Raw genomic sequence first — 21,932 nt, 5'->3', positions numbered from 1 at the left:
GATACTTTACAGCCCATTGCATTATCCTCCTTCCATAGGCAGCGTAATAGCACTACCACTGGATACTGTTCAGCCCCTGCCGTTACCCTCCTTCTGTAGGAGGAGTAATTGCACCCCCACTGGGTTCTGTATGGCCTGTAGCATTGCCCTCCTTCCTTAGGCGGAGTAATTGCACTTCCACTTGAGTCCCTGTGAGGGGCAATCTCATTTGGTTGATTGTCATTGGCACGCCCGGCGTCCACACTCCTTCCGTAGGGGGAACGTCTGCTCTGATTGCCAATTTTCTTCCTTCTCAGGTGGAGTATTGCTTACCACCAATTTTTGGTGGCTATTGCTGTTGTCCTCATTTTCAGGTGGAGTCTCTCCTCTGACCCTAGAGCCAATGGTGGTTGCTATTGCCTCCCCCCTGTAAGGCAGTCTTTGCGCTGCCCATAGATATTCTGGCATTTTTGCATTCAGCTTTCAACTGCAGCTTACATGACGCATAGGCGGGGGACACTACATTTATGATTTTCTCCACATCCTCTTCCTCCATGTGGAGTATCGGCCTGGCATTCCGGCGGTATCTTCACAGCATTCCTCTAGGCATGGTGCTTTATCGCTAGTTGAAGTTTTGATCGTATCTACATTTCCTTCTTCCACAGGGGGCACTTTGCTTATGTTCTGCCATGACACGCTGCGGTGAGGGGTTTGCTCACTTCTGCTGCTGGTCATTAGTAAGTTTTCTGTACCTGGTATAACCTACCGATTTCTATAGCGCTGGCTTAGCGCCTTGTTCCCTTTACATGTACCGCATTGCCTCTACAATCTACTACGGTGACAGCATCAGCGTTCCCTCCGTGTGGAGTTCGGATATGTACTTATTCAGTTTGCATATGTGAGTTGTCTACATGGCTCCCCTCACCGTGTCAAGCGGTCGTACTGCCCTTGTTGTCACCCCTAGGTGCTGGTTTTCTACTAAGCCGCTGCTTCTACTTCTCTTCTTCCGCAGGGTGAGTAGTTGCGCTCTCTAACATACTGTTACTGCCTGCTCGGTCAGTGTTCATAGCCATTGGGTTCTCGTATGCCCCCTTTCTGCTGTGGGGTGCCTGCGCGGGTGGTTTTTGATCCCAGAGGACACTCTTTCCCTGTCAGGTTACTCCCCAATTATTTTATTTTTTTTTTTTGCAGTTTTGGGTCGGTTCTAGGGGTGGGCGATATGGCCTAAAATCTATATTGCGATATAATTTTAAGCATGTGCGATATATATTGCGATATATTGTTTTCTATATTGGGGGGGGTTAAACTTTTTTTTTTTTACTTTTTATTTAATAACTATTAGCCTCCTTAAGGGCTAGAACCCTTGTCATATTCACCCTAATGGAGCTCTATTAGGGTGAATAGGACTTTACACTCTCCCTGCTGCCCTGTGCTTTGTGCACACAACAGCAGGGAGCTGACCATGGCAGCCAGCCTCTCATGTGCCCCCCCCGGCCTCTCATGTGCCCCCCCAGCCTCTGATCTGCCCCCCCCCCCAGCCTCTGATCTGCCCCCCCCCCCCAGCCTCTGATCTGCCCCCCCCCCCCACCAGCCTCTGATCTGCCCCCCCCCCCAGCCTCTGATCTGCCCCCCCCCAGCCTCTGATCTGCCCCCCCCAGCCTCTGATCTGCCCCCCCCCAGCCTCTGATCTGCCCCCCCCCCCGCCTCTGATCTGCTCCCCCCCCAGCCTCTGATCTGCCCCCCCCCAGCCTCTGATCTGCCCCCCCCAGCCTCTGATCTGCCCCCCCCAGCCTCTGATCTGCCCCCCCCCAGCCTCTGATCTGCCCCCCCCCCCAGCCTCTGATCTGCTCCCCCCCCAGCCTCTGATCTGCTCCCCCCCCCCAGCCTCTGATCTGCTCCCCCCCCAGCCTCTGATCTGCTCCCCCCAGCCTCTGATCTGCTCCCCCCAGCCTCTGATCTGCTCCCCTCAGCCTCTGATCTGCTCCCCTCAGCCTCTGATCTGCTCCCCTCAGCCTCTGATCTGCTCCCCTCAGCCTCTGATCTGCTCCCCTCAGCCTCTGATCTGCTCCCCTCAGCCTCTGATCTGCTCCCCTCAGCCTCTGATCTGCTCCCCTCAGCCTCTGATCTGCTCCCCTCAGCCTCTGATCTGCTCCCCTCAGCCTCTGATCTGCTCCCCTCAGCCTCTGATCTGCTCCCCTCAGCCTCTGATCTGCTCCCCTCAGCCTCTGATCTGCTCCCCTCAGCCTCTGATCTGCTCCCCTCAGCCTCTGATCACTCAACCCCCCCCCCTCCCTCCCCAGTATTAATCATTGGTGGCAGTGGCCACAGGGTCCCCCTCCTCCCCCCCCCATTCATTGGTGGCAGTGGGCAGTTCCGATCGGAGTCCCAGCAGTGTAATGCTGGGGCTCCGATCGGTTACCATGGCAGCCAGGACGCTACTGAAGTCCTGGCTGCGATGGTATGTTAGTGAGCAGTATTATACTCACGTGCGCTCTCTAACATACTGTTACTGCCTGCTCGGTCAGTGTTCATAGCCATTGGGTTCTCGTATGCCCCCTTTCTGCTGTGGGGTGCCTGCGCGGGTGGTTTTTGATCCCAGAGGACACTCTTTCCCTGTCAGGTTACTCCCCAATTATTTTATTTTATTTTTTTGCAGTTTTGGGTCGGTTCTAGGGGTGGGCGATATGGCCTAAAATCTATATTGCGATATAATTTTAAGCATGTGCGATATATATTGCGATATATTGTTTTCTATATTGGGGGGGGTTAAACTTTTTTTTTTTTACTTTTTATTTAATAACTATTAGCCTCCTTAAGGGCTAGAACCCTTGTCATATCTGCCCCCCCCCCCAGCCTCTGATCTGCTCCCCCCCCAGCCTCTGATCTGCTCCCCCCCCCAGCCTCTGATCTGCTCCCCCCCCAGCCTCTGATCTGCTCCCCCCAGCCTCTGATCTGCTCCCCCCAGCCTCTGATCTGCTCCCCTCAGCCTCTGATCTGCTCCCCTCAGCCTCTGATCTGCTCCCCTCAGCCTCTGATCTGCTCCCCTCAGCCTCTGATCTGCTCCCCTCAGCCTCTGATCTGCTCCCCTCAGCCTCTGATCTGCTCCCCTCAGCCTCTGATCTGCTCCCCTCAGCCTCTGATCTGCTCCCCTCAGCCTCTGATCTGCTCCCCTCAGCCTCTGATCTGCTCCCCTCAGCCTCTGATCTGCTCCCCTCAGCCTCTGATCTGCTCCCCTCAGCCTCTGATCTGCTCCCCTCAGCCTCTGATCACTCAACCCCCCCCCCCTCCCTCCCCAGTATTAATCATTGGTGGCAGTGGCCACAGGGTCCCCCTCCTCCCCCCCCCATTCATTGGTGGCAGTGGGCAGTTCCGATCGGAGTCCCAGCAGTGTAATGCTGGGGCTCCGATCGGTTACCATGGCAGCCAGGACGCTACTGAAGTCCTGGCTGCGATGGTATGTTAGTGAGCAGTATTATACTCACGTGCGCCGTGGCCGCCGGGCGCTCCTTCTTCTGTCTGTGCGGCGCATTGCTAATGCTTATAGCATTATCAATGCGCCGCACAGACCTATGAGAAGAAGGAGCGACCGGCGGCCACGGCACACGTGAGTGTAATACTGCTCACTAACATACCATCGCAGCCAGGACTTCAGTAGCGTCCTGGCTGCCATGGTAACCGATCGGAGCCCCAGCATTACACTGCTGGGACTCTGATCGGAACTGCCCACTGCCACCAATGATGGGGGGGAGGAGGGGGACCCTGTGGGATATGGCCGGCACATTCATTGGTGGCGCAGTGGCCACAGTCCCTCCCCTCCTCCTCCTACTCTGTCCTCATTGGTGTTCAGCGGCAGCCGCGCACAGTGGGGAGGGAGGGAGGGACTCCCTCCACTGTGCCGGCCGGCTCAGGAGAAAATGGTGCGCGCAGAGAGCGCGATCATATCGCGGTCCGGCGATATGTCAAAAATCCATATCGTGGCCCAAATTTATATCGCATATCGCCTATACCGCCCACCCCTAGTCGGTTCCACTGTCTTGTTCCCTTTGGATTTCTTCACTCCCTCAAGAATTGTTTCTTGTGGGCCATTCTCATGCCTAACTTCCAGGTTCTCTAGCCCTGACTTGTTCATCATGGTCCCGCTGGAGTGTTCTTCTCTTCTGGCAGTCCGGTATGGTGTGTGGGGCCTTTGCCTTCGGGCATCCCTACTTCCCCCATGGGGGCCATGTTTTGTCACATCTGCAGTTCTTTGGCCCTTGATATCCAGACGCCATTTTCAGTTCATCTTCTTTCAATCAGTATTTCACTGAGTGTTGTTGTTGTTTTTTTGTTTTGTTCCCCCCCCCAAGGGGCATCACTCCTTAGCAGTCCTCTGGATCAAGACTACGTATTTCTCTCCTGTATCTTCCACAATTGATCCCTTGCTTCTGGTGACTGACTTTTCTTCATTCTTGTCCATCTTGTGGATATTCCGTGTGCTCTCCACTTCTTCTGAAGCCGTGAATTATATTCCCTGGGCTGTTCTTTCTTCTGCCCATCTGGAGCCTCTGAGTATTCAGCCGCTCTCTGGCTGGCCTTCTGGGGAATCGGTCTTCCGGTACCTTTTCAGGGTTCCTGGGGTCTCTTTTCCCCGCATTTCTGTGCGGGGCCTTATGACCGGCCTGGGATTGTTCTGTTCTTGTTCCCTCTCCATGGCACTGCTCTTTAACACCCCATGGTCTCCTGTGTCCCCCAATGATAAGAGCGAGAAAATAGGATTTTTTGTGCTTACCTGTAAAAATCCTTTTCTCGCTGAGTTCTTTGGGGGACACAGCTCCCACCCTACAGGGAGTGCAGAATTATTAGGCAAGTTGTATTTTTGAGGATTAATTTTATTATTGAACAACAACCATGTTCTCAATGAACCCAAAAAACTCATTAATATCAAAGCTGAATATTTTTGGAAGTAGTTTTTAGTTTGTTTTTAGTTTTAGCTATTTTAGGGGGATATCTGTGTGTGCAGGTGACTATTACTGTGCATTATTATTAGGCAACTTAACAAAAAACTAATATATACCCATTTCAATTATTTATTTTTACCAGTGAAACCAATATAACATCTCAACATTCACAAATATACATTTCTGACATTCAAAAACAAAACAAAAACAAATCAGTGACCAATATAGCCACCGTTCTTTGCAAGGACACTCAAAAGCCTGCCATCCATGGATTCTGTCAGTGTTTTGATCTGTTCACCATCAACATTGCGTGCAACAGCAACCACAGCCTCCCAGACACTGTTCAGAGAGGTGTACTGTTTTCCCTCCTTGTAAATCTCACATTTGATGATGGACCACAGGTTCTCAATGGGGTTCAGATCAGGTGAATAAGGAGGCCATGTCATTAGATTTTCTTCTTTTATACCCTTTCTTGCCAGCCACGCTGTGGAGTACTTGGACGCGTGTGATGGAGCATTGTCCTGCATGAAAATCATGTTTTTCTTGAAGGATGCAGACTTCTTCCTGTACCACTGCTTGAAGAAGGTGTCTTCCAGAAACTGGCAGTAGGACTGGGAGTTGAGCTTGACTCCATCCTCAACCCGAAAAGGCCCCACAAGCTCATCTTTGATGATACCAGCCCAAACCAGTACTCCACCTCCACCTTGCTGGCGTCTGAGTCGGACTGGAGCTCTCTGCCCTTTACCAATCCAGCCACGGGCCCATCCATCTGGCCCAAGACTCACTCTCATTTCATCAGTCCATAAAACCTTAGAAAAATCAGTCTTGAGATATTTCTTGGCCCAGTCTTGACGTTTCAGCTTGTGTGTCTTGTTCAGTGGTGGTCGTCTTTCAGCCTTTCTTACCTTGGCCATGTCTCTGAGTATTGCACACCTTGTGCTTTTGGGCACTCCAGTGATGTTGCAGCTCTGAAATATGGCCAAACTGGTGGCAAGTGGCATCTTGGCAGCTGCACGCTTGACTTTTCTCAGTTCATGGGCAGTTATTTTGCGCCTTGGTTTTTCCACACGCTTCTTGCGACCCTGTTGACTATTTTGAATGAAACGCTTGATTGTTCGATGATCACGCTTCAGAAGCTTTGCAATTTTAAGAGTGCTGCATCCCTCTGCAAGATATCTCACTATTTTTGACTTTTCTGAGCCTGTCAAGTCCTTCTTTTGACCCATTTTGCCAAAGGAAAGGAAGTTGCCTAATAATTATGCACACCTAATATAGGGTGTTGATGTCATTAGACCACACCCCTTCTCATTACAGAGATGCACATCACCTAATATGCTTAATTGGTAGTAGGCTTTCGAGCCTATACAGCTTGGAGTAAGACAACATGCATAAAGAGGATGATGTGGTCAAAATACTCATTTGCCTAATAATTCTGCACTCCCTGTATGTACACTGCTGGTTCTCCTAGATGGGTCCCGTTTTCTTCCTTTTTATTGTTTTCTGTTGGCTTTTCTTGGCTGCTCCTACTGCTTTTGTGCAAACTGATTAGCTCAGTGTCTGCAGGAGGGGCATAGCTGAGAGGAGGAGCGAACACTTTTTTTTTTAACTTGGTGTCGCCTCCCAGTGGCAGCAGCTATACCCATGGTCTTTTGTGTCCCCTAATGAACTCAGCGAGAAAAGGATTTTACAGGTAAGCACAAAAAATCCTATTTTGCTAACTCTCCAGTAAAATGTAAGCTGAGGGTCTGTCTACATCAGCCAGGTTTAATTTGATATTTGCTGATGATAACCTTTTATGATGTGTAGTAGCAGCACCTACAAAACTGCAGATTCTATAGTGTGGCTCGCTAGACATTTCCCAGCAGTGCAACATGCCAGACATTTTCTATTGTTCTTCTTGCTCTCTCAGGGAACATGTCACATTGAACATGCAGTCTGATTTTCCTTAAAGAGCAGTAGATGCTGAGCAGATTAGATAGAGAGAGATGTATATACCTGTTAAGACACATCTAGGTTTTAGAGGAGGAAAAACAAAAAAAAAAACATTTTTCATCTGACCTCAGATCAGACCCTCATATAAGATAAAATAAATAAATGTACCCCTCCTGCTCCTCCGTTACTCTGCAGATCCTGCGGTCTCTACTGCACTCACCGCTCCCCTGCTGAACTGTGACCTGATTGCGTACATAGTCAGGACACATGCAGGAAGGAAGACCAGGGAACAGTGAGTACAGGCAGTGCTAGCAGCGCTACAGTCACCTCTCCCTGTGCCTCCTGCATACTAGTGAGCATCTCCATAATTGAAGAGCTCACTAGTATTCGCTTTATAAGATGCAGTGCCATTTCCCCCCCCCCCCCCCCCCACTTTTGGGGGAGTAAAAAATAAAAATATAGTAAACAATTTTGTTTTGTGGGAAAACATTCAATAGAACGTATTATTTATGCATTAAAATTTCTTCTCATTCTGGGCTTTAGGAGTCCAGTGGGCGTTCCTACTCAGTCAGTGTCGACTCTGATCAGCACCACCGCTGGACTCCTAAACCCCGAATGAGGAGGAGTTTAAATAAATAACATTCTAAATCTTTTCCCATAAAACTATATATATATATATATATATATATATATATATATATATATATATATATATATATATATATATATATAATAATCTCAATCTGCTCAGCTCCTTCTGCTCTATAACATGCTTCCTGCAGCTCAGGCACCATGATTAACCTGACAGATCCCTTTATCGTTTAGTGCCTTATCATTGATTTTTAGGGCACTCTTTCCAAGAGCACACACACTGGGCCCCATTAAAACTCTGTGAAATAGAAAAGTGGACTTGTTGTCCGTAGCAGCTAATGGTGGGGTTTATGATGTAATGAGCAGATCTCACTATGGGCATGTCCTGTGGCTGTATGCAGTTGGGGTAAGGCCACGTATAGAGTTCTACTTCTGCAATGGATCTTGCGGTTACTTATGGCTTTACTGCTGATTTCCTCCCTTAAAGGGGTAAAGTCTGCAGTAAAAATCCACAGCATGCTTGTTTTTCTATGCAGAATGTTTCCACCTCCACATGTATGGTACTATCATATGCTGCAAAATCCACACCGCAAATCCACTACTTCTGAAGTCACCCTTACAGGTGCTGCTACTTTGACAGTACGTTTCTATAGCGGCTGTTTGGAGGACTGATTTTTGTGTGTGTGTGTGTTTTATGAGTGACAATGCAGTGGACATTAGTGTTCTTCATCCCAATCTGAAAGCCAGGGACACGCTTCTGTTAGTCTAGAGCAGAACACCGGAGATGACTGCAGGGCATCTGCATATAACAATTAGCTTCACAGATGGAAATTAAGAGATGAATGAACTGACACAAGTGGTATCTTACCCTGTAGAGGCAACAGAGACCTGCTGAATCGAGGCTCTTGTAGTCGTCAGAGCAGCACTGAAAGTGAATTAAAGTCCCTGGATCCAAGACCATGGAGCAGCACAGACTCTGATGGCTCCTGTCGCAGTATGCGTCCTCCAGTTACCAAAGCCAGCAGCTTCAGTGGAATCTCCATCCTGACAAGAGGAGACAGTATTGGCAGTAACAAAAGCACGACCAACCGTACCGGCCGGCCAGGTGAGATTTTTGTACATGCAAGTCATTGGCGTCATGACAAGGTGAATGAGAAGGGGAACTATCACTCAGGCCCCATTCACACGACCATATTTTTGGTCTGCATTTGATCCGCATTTTTTGCAGATTTGATGCGGACCCATTCATTTCATTGGAGCTGCAAAAGATGCGAACAGCACACCATGTGCTGTCCGCATCTGTATGTCTGTTTCACAGCCCTACTAAAAAGCTAGAACTGTCCTAGTCTTCTCTGTTTTGCCAACAAGAATAGGCATTGTTACAATGTGTTCTCAAAAAAAACGGATGCAACACGGTTGTCATCCTGATTTTTTGCTGACCGCCAAATCCATACAGTCGTGTGAATGCACCCTTAAAGGGTATCTATCACCAGTTTTCTGCTGCAAAGATTTTAGCCAAACGTCTAGGTCGATTAAAGAAACTGACCCAGCATTTTGCTAAGGAAATCTGTAAGTAGTTTAGGTCGCCCTTTGTTAGGACACCACAAAACTGCTGACCGATTCCCTTTAATCTTGGAGAGCTTTTTTTCTGAGGATGTAGAAGGCACATGGCATGGTGGGGGCACAGGCGTCATGTAGCTGTCCTAATTTGGGTGCTCTCTGCGGGACTTATGGTCTCTATCTTCAGATACAGTATAAAGTGTTAAAATCGAGAAAGGTGGCCCACCTTCAGAAAATGTGGCTTGGTTTATTTTTACCACTCATTAGTGATCTATCTATGTAGTCCATTGATTTGTTCTTGCATTAATCCTCCTCACATTTAGTCTCCTGCTCTCCATTGTTAAGTCCTAATAGTGTCTCCATGTCGCTGATCTGTATACCAGTGATTGGGATGAGGCTTTTTATTTGGACTTGGATGATCCTTCCAGTCTCTCATGGGAAAGGCAAAGATCAGAACTAACAGATCTCTGGTGTGAATCTTCTATTATCCCGTATTTTAGTATGTCCTTATTTTGTGGTCGTATCCATGGAAACAGCGATGAGCAGATCTACCTTAGAATTGATGCTAAACGTAGTTTTAACTAGATTTGCTAACTCTTTTATTAACTCTTTTATTTCTTTTATGCCTTTTGTGTTCTTTCCAGGTTTGCCAATAGGCGCCCCAGAAGTGTGCAGCCAGGCTTCCTCCTCTCAGCAGTCTACTCGAAGCATCATACCTTGCACTGCACAGCAACAACATGCCCATACTCACCAGGCACTTCCACCCACTCCTCAGCAACAGTCCATGAGTAACCACTTAATGTCACAGGTGAGTCGCCATCATTGCGTCGTGTCACTTTTCATACCTCTCACCATCTCTCTCAGGGTCTTGTTTTTCATTTCTAGCTTTCCTTACCTGTTAGGCTACTTTCACACTAGCGTTCGGGGCTCCGCTTGTGAACTCCGTTTGAAGGGGCTCACAAGCGGCCACGAACGCATCCGTACTGCCCCAATGCATTCTGAGTGAATGCGGATCCGCTCAGAATGCATCAGTCTGGCAGCGTTCAGCCTCCGCTCCGCTCAGCAAGCGGACACCTGAACGCAGCTTGCAGCGTTCGGGTGTCCGCCTGGCTGTGCGGAGGCAAACGGATCCGTCCAGACTTGCAATGTAAGGGAATGGGGACGGATCCGCTTGAAGATGACACTATATGGCTCAATCTTCAAACGGATCCGTCCCCCATTGACTTTCATTGTAAAGTCTGGACGGATCCGTCTGAACAGTTTTCAGACTTAGAATTTTTTCTAAGCTATAATGCAGACTGATCCATTCTGAACGGATCCAAACGTCTGCATTATAGGAGCGGATCCGTCTGTGCAGATACCAGACGTACCCGCTCTGAACGCTAGTCTGAAAGTAGCCTTACTGACCATCCTTTATACCATCCACGCCTCCTGTTCTTTCCTACTGCGTCTAACCCTTTTGCTGCCAGGACAGGTTTTGCACTTTCAGAAAATAAAACCTGAATTGTAAAGTGAAAAAAAATAATAATAATCAGCCCCTTCCCCATGTGTTTTCTGAAAAGCAGGCACTTGACATTTAATAGTTTATACATGATCAGCGAAAATTAAAATATCTCACAGTTGTGTGAACACAGGTGTAGATTAAAAACAAAACAGAGAAGGAAACCGCCTACCAGCATTACCCGGCGGCCCAGCGATACTCGCATATGACGGTGCGCTGGGTCACATGATCCCGCCCCACATGGAACGCACTCTGAACCGCAAGCATCATGATGTGACTGCATCACTAGGGTGGTGCTTGCGGTTCAGAGTGCGTTCCACGTGGGGCGGGATCACGTAACCCAGCGGACAGTTAAATGCGAGTATCGATGGGTAATGCGCTCCGCTGGGACCTGAGAGCATATGTAGTACATGACGCTGAATACACGTGCAGCAGGTCCCTGCTGGTAGGCGGTTTCCTTATCGGTTTTGTTTTTAATCTACACCTGTGTTCACACAACTGTGAGATATTTTAATGATCACTGATCATGTATAAACTGTGGGATATGTTGATTATAACTAATTATGTAGAAGACATGGATATGAGTGAATTATTATGAATTATTTTTTTTTACTCATGGATTCACTATAATGAAATGTGGTGATAGATCATGCTTTATTTTCACTTATGTATTAAGGATTGTGTTTTATTCACCAATTCTGTTTAATGATCATTTACTATGGAGATGTTTATATACTTGCACATTGCACCATTGGATGTGGTCGCGGCTTGAGAAAAGCCCCAGTAAGAGGACTGAAACGTCGCTGTCTGGTGATTAAAGAACATTCTTTTTAATTTCCTCACTTTGGGAGTGCCGTGGAATTTTTCCTTTATATCTATCTATTATCTATATATCTATTAATCTCAGTAGATCAAGTGGTGGGTATTACGATTAGTCCAACACTAAAGCTGGTCACAGGCTTAAAGGGTAAAGCATATTATAGAGCGGGAGGAGCATAGCAGATTGATGATCTAGTTTTGTGGAAAAGTTCACCAGGAAGTTCACTGATAAGCCAGACACAATGCTTTTTACTTGATTCGTTTTCCCATCACATTTATATACTGCTTGTCTTCAGGGGTTATGACCACCCTGCAATCAAGCAGCAGTGGTCGTGCTTGTACACTATAGGAAAGTCACCTGAAATCACCTGGAATCTTTCTGTTGGTGTAATTTCTTGTTGCTTAGCAGTTCCTGTGACTCACATGAAGCCGTTATCTGTTTGTGCTTCCAGAATTGGAGCTTGAGACTAATTAATTCCCCAGTTCTTTGCTCTGCCGCGTTTTCCTGCCTCTGTAAATGTGTGACTTTGTAAATATAACTGTGGAACTAACATATTTCTCTGTTCTCTTTTTTTTTTTTTTTTTTTAACCCTTTTCTACGATATTCAACCTGTTTCCTTTTCCTCTCACTGCATCCTCCTACCCCTTTTTGTCCTGTTCTCTGCATGCTGCTCTGCTGGTTCCAAGACCCTCCAGCCCTCTCCACAACCGGTCCAGTACTCCGCCAGCTCCTGCCCCCAAGTCCTCCTGCCAGTTTCACCTCCCCAGCAGTACAATCTGGTATATTCCCGTTCCCCCCTCCTCTTATTAATTGAATCACTGCTTGTATTAGTGCCTTGTGTAGAGCCAGTTTGTCATTCCAAAAGGGAAAATATTTCGTAGTTGAATAATTGGTGTAGCTGAAAAATACATAGTTTGTCATACACTCCGTGTCGTACTGTTTGCTGCCGAGAGCCAAAACCCTGACGTGTTATTTATCATGTTAAACTGTTCTATTTTTTGATTATTATCAGTAACTGTTTCACTTTTGGCTGTCTTTTTATGGTGCACTCTCTTTAAGGGGATTTCTGAGATTTTTAACATTTTGGCCCTTGGTGTAAAATTGTTAAAAAAAAACAAACCCTTACCTATTTAATGTCCTGCAGTACTGCTCCGATCCCCGCTAAGTCTGCAGTGGTCACGTGCCATTCCTCATTCACACGTCCGCCTCAGCAGCCACATGTGCATGAACTGCTGAGGCCAGTGGTTGGCTGCAGTGGCCACATGAATGATGAATGGCAAGTGGCCTATGGAGGAGCGCAGGAACCAAAGCAGCTGAGTGGGACATTTTAAAGAGAACCTGTATAATCTGCAGGCAGCATATTATAGAGCGGGAGGAGCATAGCAGATTGATTATCTAGTTTTGTGGAAAAGGATTCAGTAAAATTGTAATTTATACATTAAAATCTCTGCTATTTCTGACTTCACCGGAGAGGTGTTGTCGTTGACTGGCAGCTATGTATACACACTAATGGCGGGTTTCCACAGGTTGAGGAGCAGCAGATTGTCGGGAAGGAAGCATTCCGTAGTCTTTCAGTGGGGGTAAAGTGCTGTATTTACACGCAGCGATCACCTCCACAGTAAGAGAATGAGCAATTGCTACTATGATCGCTCGTCCTCATCCTGCTGTATTGTTTCTGGGCAGCTGAGCACTGTTTAAACAGCACGACCTGCCTCCCTGAAACAATAATTTGCTTGCCTGCCTGAACCACAGTTTCATCTAATGAACAAGCTTTTTGTTTGTTCACCGGGTGATCGGCTGCACCTCTACACGGGCAAGATTATCGGAAATGAGCGTTCACAGGAACGTTCATCCCCAATTATCTGCCCAACTATCGGGTTAACCAATAATACAGTCCTGTGTACAACTGCAGAGATTTAAATGTATAAATTACAATTTTAACTGTTCCGTGACCACTGTAGAGTCATATAAATTAAAAAGTAACTGAACTTTTGAGTAAAATTTTAATAAGATGTTCGCAATGCCATAGTAACACTTTTTCTAATATACTTTTTTGGGTTTTTTTTATAGCGCACCATTCCCTGTGTGCTTAAAATTGAGCAGTCAGCGGTGTACAGAGATGACACTTTATGAATGGGGCCGCAGCGCTGTGAGTACGGGCAGGAGCACACATTGCTGCTCCTGCCCGTGCCCCCTGAAGGTTTACTAACTCCTGGCATAAGCTAAGAGTCCTGCATGTCTGCTCTTAGCTTAGCAGAGCGGGCTTTCCTGACATGGGCACAGGCGGTGCACTTTAGGGTGGGGAAACTGTATTAAAAATACAAAAAGCATTAATAAAGTATATTAGGAAAAGTGTTACTATGGCATTAGGAACATCTTATTAAAATTGTATTCAGAAGTTTAGTTACCCTTTGGTCTCTTGGACTTTGTGTATAGCGCAGTGCACAACGTACAAGCCTTTGAATCAGTTGCGTCAAGTCTAGGCTTTACAATATACATAATGTTAATAGATATATAATAATGGACTTACAGGTCATATTATTTTTTACAGGCTGATGATTTAAATAGTCACTTTGGACAGATGACTTTAAGTCGCCAGGGCTCATCTGAGGCGCCTGATCCCTCCACTGCCATCTATCAGTCTCCCCTTATCTCCCAGCATCCGCAGCAGGCTGGATTCATCATGACAACTGGGGGACAAGCCATTCCGGCAGCAGGCTACCCTTCCTCAGGGCACCCTTCTCCCACACAGCAGGTCATCCCAACACAGGGTTTCATGCAGCCTCCACAACAGGTATGCTTGTTCTGTCACTGCATAAGAAATGGTCATGCTCCTGCTGTAAAGATTTGAGATGAACCCTTCTACGTTCTATGCCGTACATTTTATGGCACAGTGGGAATGTACTCAACACCCAGTGCCGGCACCATAGCTGAGCCTATGCATTATGCAGCGGGAACTGGCTGTAATACACAGCTGAGCTTTTGCTGCAATGGCCAAGATCAGAGCTAGCTCCAATCACAACCATTTACCCTCTTAGATGCTGTGGTCAGTAGAGACAGCGGCATCTAAAAGGCTCACCAAGAGTGTATCCCATCTGTACCCAACAACGTGATTAGAGGGTGCTGATGGTTGCCATTGTAGCTGCAGGGTTAAGGCTTAACAATGGTCTCCGGGTCTGCCATCTACGTGATTTCATAGGGTAAAAGTAGTAACCATAAAAAAAGATATAGATTTGGTATTGCCATAATCATGTCAACCCTCAGAATAACGTTAATTTGTTTTTTATACCATAAAATTGCTACTTTCTCGCCCATATTCCTTGGGGGACACAGGAAACCATGGGTATAGCTCTGCTCCCTAGGAGGCGTGACACTAAGTGAAAGCTGTAAGCCCCTCCTCCATCAGCTATACCCTTCAGCCTGGAGAAGAGACTGCCAGTTTTTGCTTAGTGTCCAAGGAGGCAAGACACCCCCTGCTTATGCAGGGTTGTTTTCCTATGATTTTTTATTTTTGCGTTATTTGTTGTTTTTAATTCGATTTTTTTTTTTCTACCTACAGGGACAACAGAGGCGCATTAGACCCCTCTGTTTCTCCCGGGGTTGAGTTGCGCCAGTGCCGGTAATTCCGCACTGCCGCCTCCCCCACAGAAGACAAGGTGGACCAGGGCAGCCTCGCTCCCCTGCGTCCCGCCAGCTCAGGGTCGTCCGCACGCCAAGTCCCTCCCCCGGCTTCCTGCCACTGCGGTGCCAGGAGCTGAAGGGGCGACCCCCGCTGGATGGACTGAGGGCGAAGACAGCGTATGGTGAGAGTGGCTGCTCCAGCCTCCCCTTCCTCCCTCCCACCGCTGCTACAGGCTTCCTGGGCTCCCATGGCCACTGCTACATCCCCCTTGGCCACTGCTACATGGCTACTGCTACATCGTGCGCCCACCCCTACCCCCCCCCCGGGCATATCGGGACCGTTACCGGGCAGGGGAGTTTATCTGGGCAAGTCCTTGGCAGGGACGCTGCCTTCAGGGGACGGCTGCAGGCGAAAGCAAGCCGTCTGCCACATCCAGGCGCGGCGGGGGCCGCTTACTTGGCGTGAACGGCGCCATTTCATGGCCGGCACTTCATCATCCTTGGGGGTTAAAATCATTTTGCCGCGCGCGCGCGGCTCTGCTTCATCTTCAGCGCGGCAGAGGGGGGGCGGAGCTTCCTACATGCGCTCCGCTACTTCCGGTTTCATCGGGCTCCAGTTCTCAGTGCTGCGTGGAATCCTCTCTGCCGTGCAATCCTGAAGCCATTCATCTCCGTGCTGCTGCCTCTCCTCCACAGCCTCCTCAGTCTGTTCCCCTTACCGCTGCCACTTGCATCATCCGGGTCTGGTAGGACTGTTAACCCCCTCCGTGCCACCACTTTTCTTGGGGTCTCCCACTTTAAGTGCAACATCTTTTTTCCACCATGTCAGACCCTTCTGCAGCCGCCAAGCCTTGGTACCATGCCTGTACTGCTTGTAGGGAACCCTTTCCCCGGGGGCAGTCTGATCCGCACTGTACTGCATGCCGAGCTCCACCGCAGCCTCAGTCGCCCGCTGTGTCGCTCCCTGCTTCCTCTGACCCGCCTGACTGGGCTAGATCCCTGTCCCAGGCCGTGGAAAGCCTCACTCATGTCGTGGGCCGCCTAATAGACAGGCCACCTACCCCGCAGGACGCCTCTCTGACTGTCGCGCCCTCCGGGTCCACTGCTTCTGCCGCTGCAGCGGGTTCACTCTCTCTTAGTGACCCCTCCCGAGCTAGGCACTCTCAGAAGCGTATTAGAGTAGAGCGAGCCTCCTCCTCTGAGGCCTCACTCTCCCCGCCACGCGTGCGCACCCAGACGAGCCTCTCCTCTCCAAAGGATTCGCTCTCTGAAGGTGAATTGGCGGTTTCAGATTTGGAAATGGACTCGGCCCTGCCGTCCAAGCTAGCCTCAGCGATGGGTCAACTCATCTCTGATATTCGTGACACCTTTAAGGTGCAGGATGATCCCCCTAGCTCTGACGCAGCTAGCGTCTCCTTTATCAGACCCAGGCAGGCCTCAAAAGTCTTTCCAATCCACTCTGATTTCTCCTCTGTGGTGTCTAAGGCTTGGGCTCGCCCCGGACGCCCGTTTTGTCAACCCCAAGAAGCTGGACATTTGCTATCCCTTTCCAGCCGATGTCGTGGCCACATGGTCTTCCCCACCCAAGGTGGACCCCCCTGTGGCCCGGCTGTCAAAGAACACGGCCATCCCTGTTCCCGACGGGTCCTCTCTTCAGTCAGCGGAGGACCGTCGCATGGAGACCCTTTCCAAGGGCATTTTTGCTGCCTCCGGTTCTGCTCTCAGACCGGTTTTTGCCTCTGCTTGGGCAGGGAAAGCAATCTCTGCTTGGGGTGCGCAGCTGGAACAGGAGTTGGACTCGGACGTCCCCATCCAGGACCTACGTTCCTTGGCCCAGCTTATTATTCGGGCCGGGAATTTTGTTTGTGAGGCCTCCCTTGATGCGGGAGCCCTTATTGCACGCTCCTCTGCCCTGGCAGTTTCCGTCAGGAGGGAGCTCTGGCTGAAGGTTTGGAAAGCGGACGCTGCCTCCAAACGTTCCTTGGCGGGGCTACCGTTTGCGGGTTCCCGCCTTTTCGGGGTCCGCCTAGACGAACTTATTTCGGAGGCCACGGGTGGTAAAAGCACCCATCTTCCTCAACCCCAAGCCAGGGGCGCCCCCCGCGGACGCCCTGGTGCGTCTCGTTTTCGGTCCTCCCGCAGGGCCTCTGGGACTCCCACCACAGCTGCCGCTTCGGCTCCTCCCCAGGACAAGCGTAGGAAGCCGTTTTTTCGGGCCCAGCCCTCCTGGCGCAAGCCGCAGGCTGCCCGCACACCCGCAGCAAAGCAGTCCTCTGCCTGAAGGCGTGCCCCCACCCACCCGGGTGGGGGGCCGGCTCCTCCTTTTCAGGGACGTCTGGATGGCTCACGTCTCCGACGCCTGGGCCCTCGAAATTGTGTCCTCCGGATACAAAATCGAATTTGCATCCTTCCCTCCAGATCGGTTCTTTCGCTCCCGCCCGCCGCGGGACCCGAAAAGCGCGGCTGCGTTCTCCGCGGCCGTTCAAGCCTTACTGGACAGGGGAGTGATTACCCCCGTTCCTCTAGAGGAAAGGTTCCAAGGGTTCTACTCGAACCTCTTTGTAGTTCCCAAGAAGGGAGGTTCGGTGCGGCCCATTTTGGACCTCAAAAAGCTCAACCGTTTTCTCCTCCTTCGACGGTTTCGGATGGAGTCCCTCCGTTCCGCGGTGGCTTCCCTGGAGCAGGGAGATTTCATGTCTTCCATCGATATACAGGATGCCTACCTCCATGTTCCGGTAGCCCGGTGTCACCATCGCTTCCTCCGATTCGCCGTGGGGGACCTCCACTTCCAGTTTGTCGCCCTTCCCTTTGGGCTGGCAACAGCCCCCCGGGTGTTCACCAAGGTCCTGGCCCCGGTTTTGGCCTTACTCCGTTCCAGGGGTGTTTTTCTGCTACCGTACTTGGACGATATCCTCATCAAGGCTCCGTCCCTTTCTCAAGCGGTTGCCAGCGTGGATCTCACTCTAGAGACTCTGGCGAGGTTCGGTTGGGTCATCAACTTCCCCAAGTCCTCCCTTCCCCCCTCCAGACAACTAGTCTTCCTGGGAATGCTTTTAGACACAGGAGCGGCGGAGGTACGTCTTCCCTCGGAAAAACGTCTGACCCTCCGTGGGGCGGTTCGGGGTCTCCTTCTCCACCGTCGACCGTCCTTCCGCTTCTGCATGCGGGTCTTGGGGCAGATGGTTGCCTGCTTCGAGGCGATCCCATTTGTGCAGTTTCACTCCCGCCCTCTCCAACGGGCGATCATCTCCTCCTGGGACAAATCGCCGGAGTCTCTGGATCATCCCTTCCGTCTATCGCCTCCGGTGCGGTCATCTCTCCGCTGGTGGTTACAGTCCCCTCTTCTGGGCAGGTCCTTTCTGCCACTCAACTGGTTGGTGGTTACAACCGATGCCAGTCTCTTGGGCTGGGGAGGCGTGTTTCCTCCCCGATCCGTCCAGGGCATTTGGTCTCCATCGGAGTCCAAACTCTCGATCAATGTCCTGGAGCTGAGAGCGGCCCTTCTGTCTCTACGACACTGGACTCATCTGCTGAAGGGTCATCCTGTTCGTGTACAATCGGACAACGCCACGGCTGTGGCGTACATAAACCACCAGGGGGGCACTCGCAGCGCTGCAGCAATGCGGGAGGTCACCAGCATTCTCCGTTGGGCGGAAGCCCACGTCCCGGCCCTATCTGCAATTTTTATTCCAGGGGTGGACAATTGGGCGGCGGACTTCCTCAGTCGCACCACCGTCGACCCCGGCGAGTGGTCTCTTCACCCGGAGGTATTCAAGGCCATTTGCCTTCGTTGGGGCATACCGGACGTGGACCTCATGGCCTCAAAATTCAATCACAAGGTCCCCGCCTATCTGTCCAGGGCCAGGGATCCGGGAGCTTGCGGAGCCGACGCCCTCGTTCTTCCTTGGCGAGGCTTCGCGCGCCCATACATATTCCCTCCCATCCCTCTCCTGCCCAAGGTCCTTCGGAAGATCGCGGCGGAAGGCGTCTCGGTGATTCTGGTCGCTCCGGACTGGCCCCGCCGGTCTTGGTATGCCGACCTCATGCTGCTCCTGGCAGACGCGCCCTGGCCGCTGCCCGCCAGGGAAGATCTTCTCTCTCAGGGACCGATCTCCCACCCGTGTTTAGGGTCCCTACGTTTGACGGCGTGGTTGTTGAGACCACCGTCCTGACACGTAGGGGTTTTTCTGCGGACGTCGTCCGCACCATGATCCGCGCCCGTAAGCCGTCCTCTTCTAGGATCTATTATAGGACCTGGAGGACCTTTTTGGGGTTCTGTGCCGATCTGGGGATTCCTCCGCTCCGCTTTTCTCTCCCCACCGTTTTGTCCTTCCTGCAGAGCGGACTGGCCCAAGGGCTGGGCCTTAGTTCTTTGAAGGGTCAGGTGTCTGCGCTGTCCATTTTGTTTCAGCGCCCTCTGGCCCCCCTTGGTCCTGTCAAGACCTTCCTTCAGGGCGTGGCTCACGCGGTTCCCCCGTATCGTCCTCCGGTACCGCCCTGGGACCTGAACCTGGTTCTCTCAGCGCTCCAGGCTTCCCCTTTCGAGCCTCTGCGGACGGTTTCCTTGCGACTTCTGTCCTGCAAGGTTATTTTCCTTGTAGCCGTCACCTCTCTTCGGAGGGTGTCCGAATTGGCTGCACTCTCCTGTCTGGAACCTTTCCTAGTGTTCCACCAGGACAAGGTGGTTCTTCGTCCGGTCCCTTCCTTCCTTCCTAAGGTGGTCTCCGCCTTTCATCTGAACGAGGACATCGTTCTCCCCTCTTTGTGTCCTTCCCCTTCCCACCCGCGGGAGAGGAAGCTTCATCGCCTGGACGTTGTCAGGGCGCTCAAGATTTACCTGGAAATAACCAGCTCTTTCAGGCATACTGACTCGCTCTTTGTGGTCCCGGAGGGGTCGCGCAGAGGGATGGCGGCATCCAAAGTTGCTATCGCCCGTTTTGTCAAGATGGCTGTTACTGAGGCTTATCTCGCCAAGGGCAAGGTTCCGCCCCTTGGTGTTACCGCTCACTCCACTAGAGCGGTCGGGGCTTCCTGGGCTCAGAGGAATCGGGCTTCTACGGAGCAGATTTGCAAGGCGGCCACTTGGTCCTCCTTGCACACCTTCACCAAGTTCTACAGGGTGCATACTCATGCGTCGGCTGACGCTGCTTTAGGCCGTCTGGTGTTGCAGGCGGCAGTTGATTGATGCCTCTGGTGTTGGTTGAGTTTGTTTCTGGTCCCTCCCTTCTGGGACTGCTCTGGAACGTCCCATGGTTTCCTGTGTCCCCCAAGGAATATGGGCGAGAAAAGGAGACTTTTGTATTACTTACCAGTAAAGTCTCTTTCTCGCTCTTCCTTGGGGGACACAGCACCCGCCCTTCATTTGGGTTACAGTTGTGGTTCCGGCTTGGTTGCCCCCGTTGGGGCTCGACAGTTCTTTTTCCGGTTGGTGGTTATCTTTCACTACTTGGACACGCAACTGGCAGTCTCTTCTCCAGGCTGAAGGGTATAGCTGATGGAGGAGGGGCTTACAGCTTTCACTTAGTGTCACGCCTCCTAGGGAGCAGAGCTATACCCATGGTTTCCTGTGTCCCCCAAGGAAGAGCGAGAAAGAGACTTTACTGGTAAGTAATACAAAAGTCTCCTTTTTAGGCCCACTCACCTCCAAAAGACCAGAATAAAAAGCTATCAAAAATCCGTATGTCCCCCATATCGCTTAAATAGACATTTATTTAAGCCATTTTTTAATGTTTGATATGAATTGAGCTATAATGCGTGTTTATGAGGTCAGGATATTGGAGATGAGAGCTACACATGAGCTGTCAGGTGACTGGATTCAAATAAAGCTGACAGCTTGCAAACATATTGATTTTTAACCCTTGTATCTCAGAAACGGCTGAACATTTTTAATGAAGACCAATTGGAAAATAGTTTTAGCCCAGAGTGAGTAAAATGCAGTCATATTAAAGGGGTTATCCAGGAAAAGATATTTCTAGGCCAGTGCCCTTTTAAAGAGGTGTTTTAAAGGTTTCTAATACATAGGTCCCTTAAAGCCACTTCAGACCTGAAATGCTCCCTAAAAAGATATTTTTTTCTAAACTTTTACGCCTGCTAACATCCTAAAAATAGGCAGTTTGAAAAATGCTAACTTAAAAGGGGTTTTCAGGACTTTAATACTGATTACCTATAGTTTGATCGGTGGGGAACCAACACCCGGGACCACCGCTAAACAGCTGTTTGAGAAGGCACTGGTGCTCCTATGAGAGCTGCGGCCTTCTCCGTGCTTAACACGCACGACGCTGTACATTGTATAGCAGCAGTGTTTGGTATTGCAGCTCAGCCCCATTCTCTTCTATAAGGCTGAGCTGCTTCTAGGCCACATGACTGATCAACGTGTTGTCACTGGCCTAGGAAAAGCTGTGAGAAGGCGCAGCGCTAGCAGGGTCCTGGGTGTCGGCCCCTCACTGATCAGATACTGATGACCTACCCCGAGGATAGGTCGTCAGTATAAAACTCCTGGAAAACCCCTTTAAAGTAGGCATATAGTAAATGTTAATTATTAACTTCTTTTTGTTTTTGTATTTTGTTTTATGTCTTTTATATATGTAAAACATATCAAGTAAAATTTACGTAAAGTACAGTGGTGCACATTTATTAAGACCAGTGTTTTAGACGCTGCTTTTTATAAAGGCCCTGTGCTGGCGGTGGAGCCACTGAAGTTATAAAGAGGCGCCGACCTCTCCATAACTTCGGCGCATCCAGTGCAAGTTCTAAATGTAAGACCGCTCCCAAGCTGTCTTACATTTAGACCATTTTCTGTGCCTAAAACAGGTGTAGAAAATGGTAAATGAGACTGGCCTGCCGGCCCATCCCCGCCCACAGTGTTAGATCTGGCGTGAGTGAGGAAAATTTGCAGATAGCGGCGCAACTAACCGTTGCGCCTAAAATATACCTAAATGAGGCATATTTCTGGATAGAAAATGACCCCAGTGTGTCCAGAAAACCAATTGGA

At 49.9% G+C, this 21,932-nt stretch overlaps 1 protein-coding gene across 3 annotated transcripts in view; it reads left to right on the top strand.

The window, feature by feature from the left end:
* Positions 1–21,932, top strand: part of R3HDM2 (R3H domain containing 2) — a 174,825-nt gene that overhangs the window by 131,515 nt on the left and 21,378 nt on the right. For 2 of the 3 annotated variants that reach the window (XM_040425722.1, XM_040425723.1), the window contains 4 exons: positions 8,315–8,544; positions 9,644–9,807; positions 12,007–12,099; positions 13,872–14,114. In XM_040425722.1, coding sequence (XP_040281656.1) covers positions 8,315–8,544; positions 9,644–9,807; positions 12,007–12,099; positions 13,872–14,114 — 730 coding nt within the window. The remainder of the gene's footprint in view (positions 1–8,314; positions 8,545–9,643; positions 9,808–12,006; positions 12,100–13,871; positions 14,115–21,932) is intronic. The other variant, XM_040425724.1, reaches the window with a different exon arrangement.

Source organism: Bufo bufo, chromosome 3 (assembly GCF_905171765.1).
Source record: "Bufo bufo chromosome 3, aBufBuf1.1, whole genome shotgun sequence".
NCBI lineage: Eukaryota > Metazoa > Chordata > Amphibia > Anura > Bufonidae > Bufo > Bufo bufo.
This window is presented reverse-complemented; position numbering and strand designations above follow the sequence as displayed.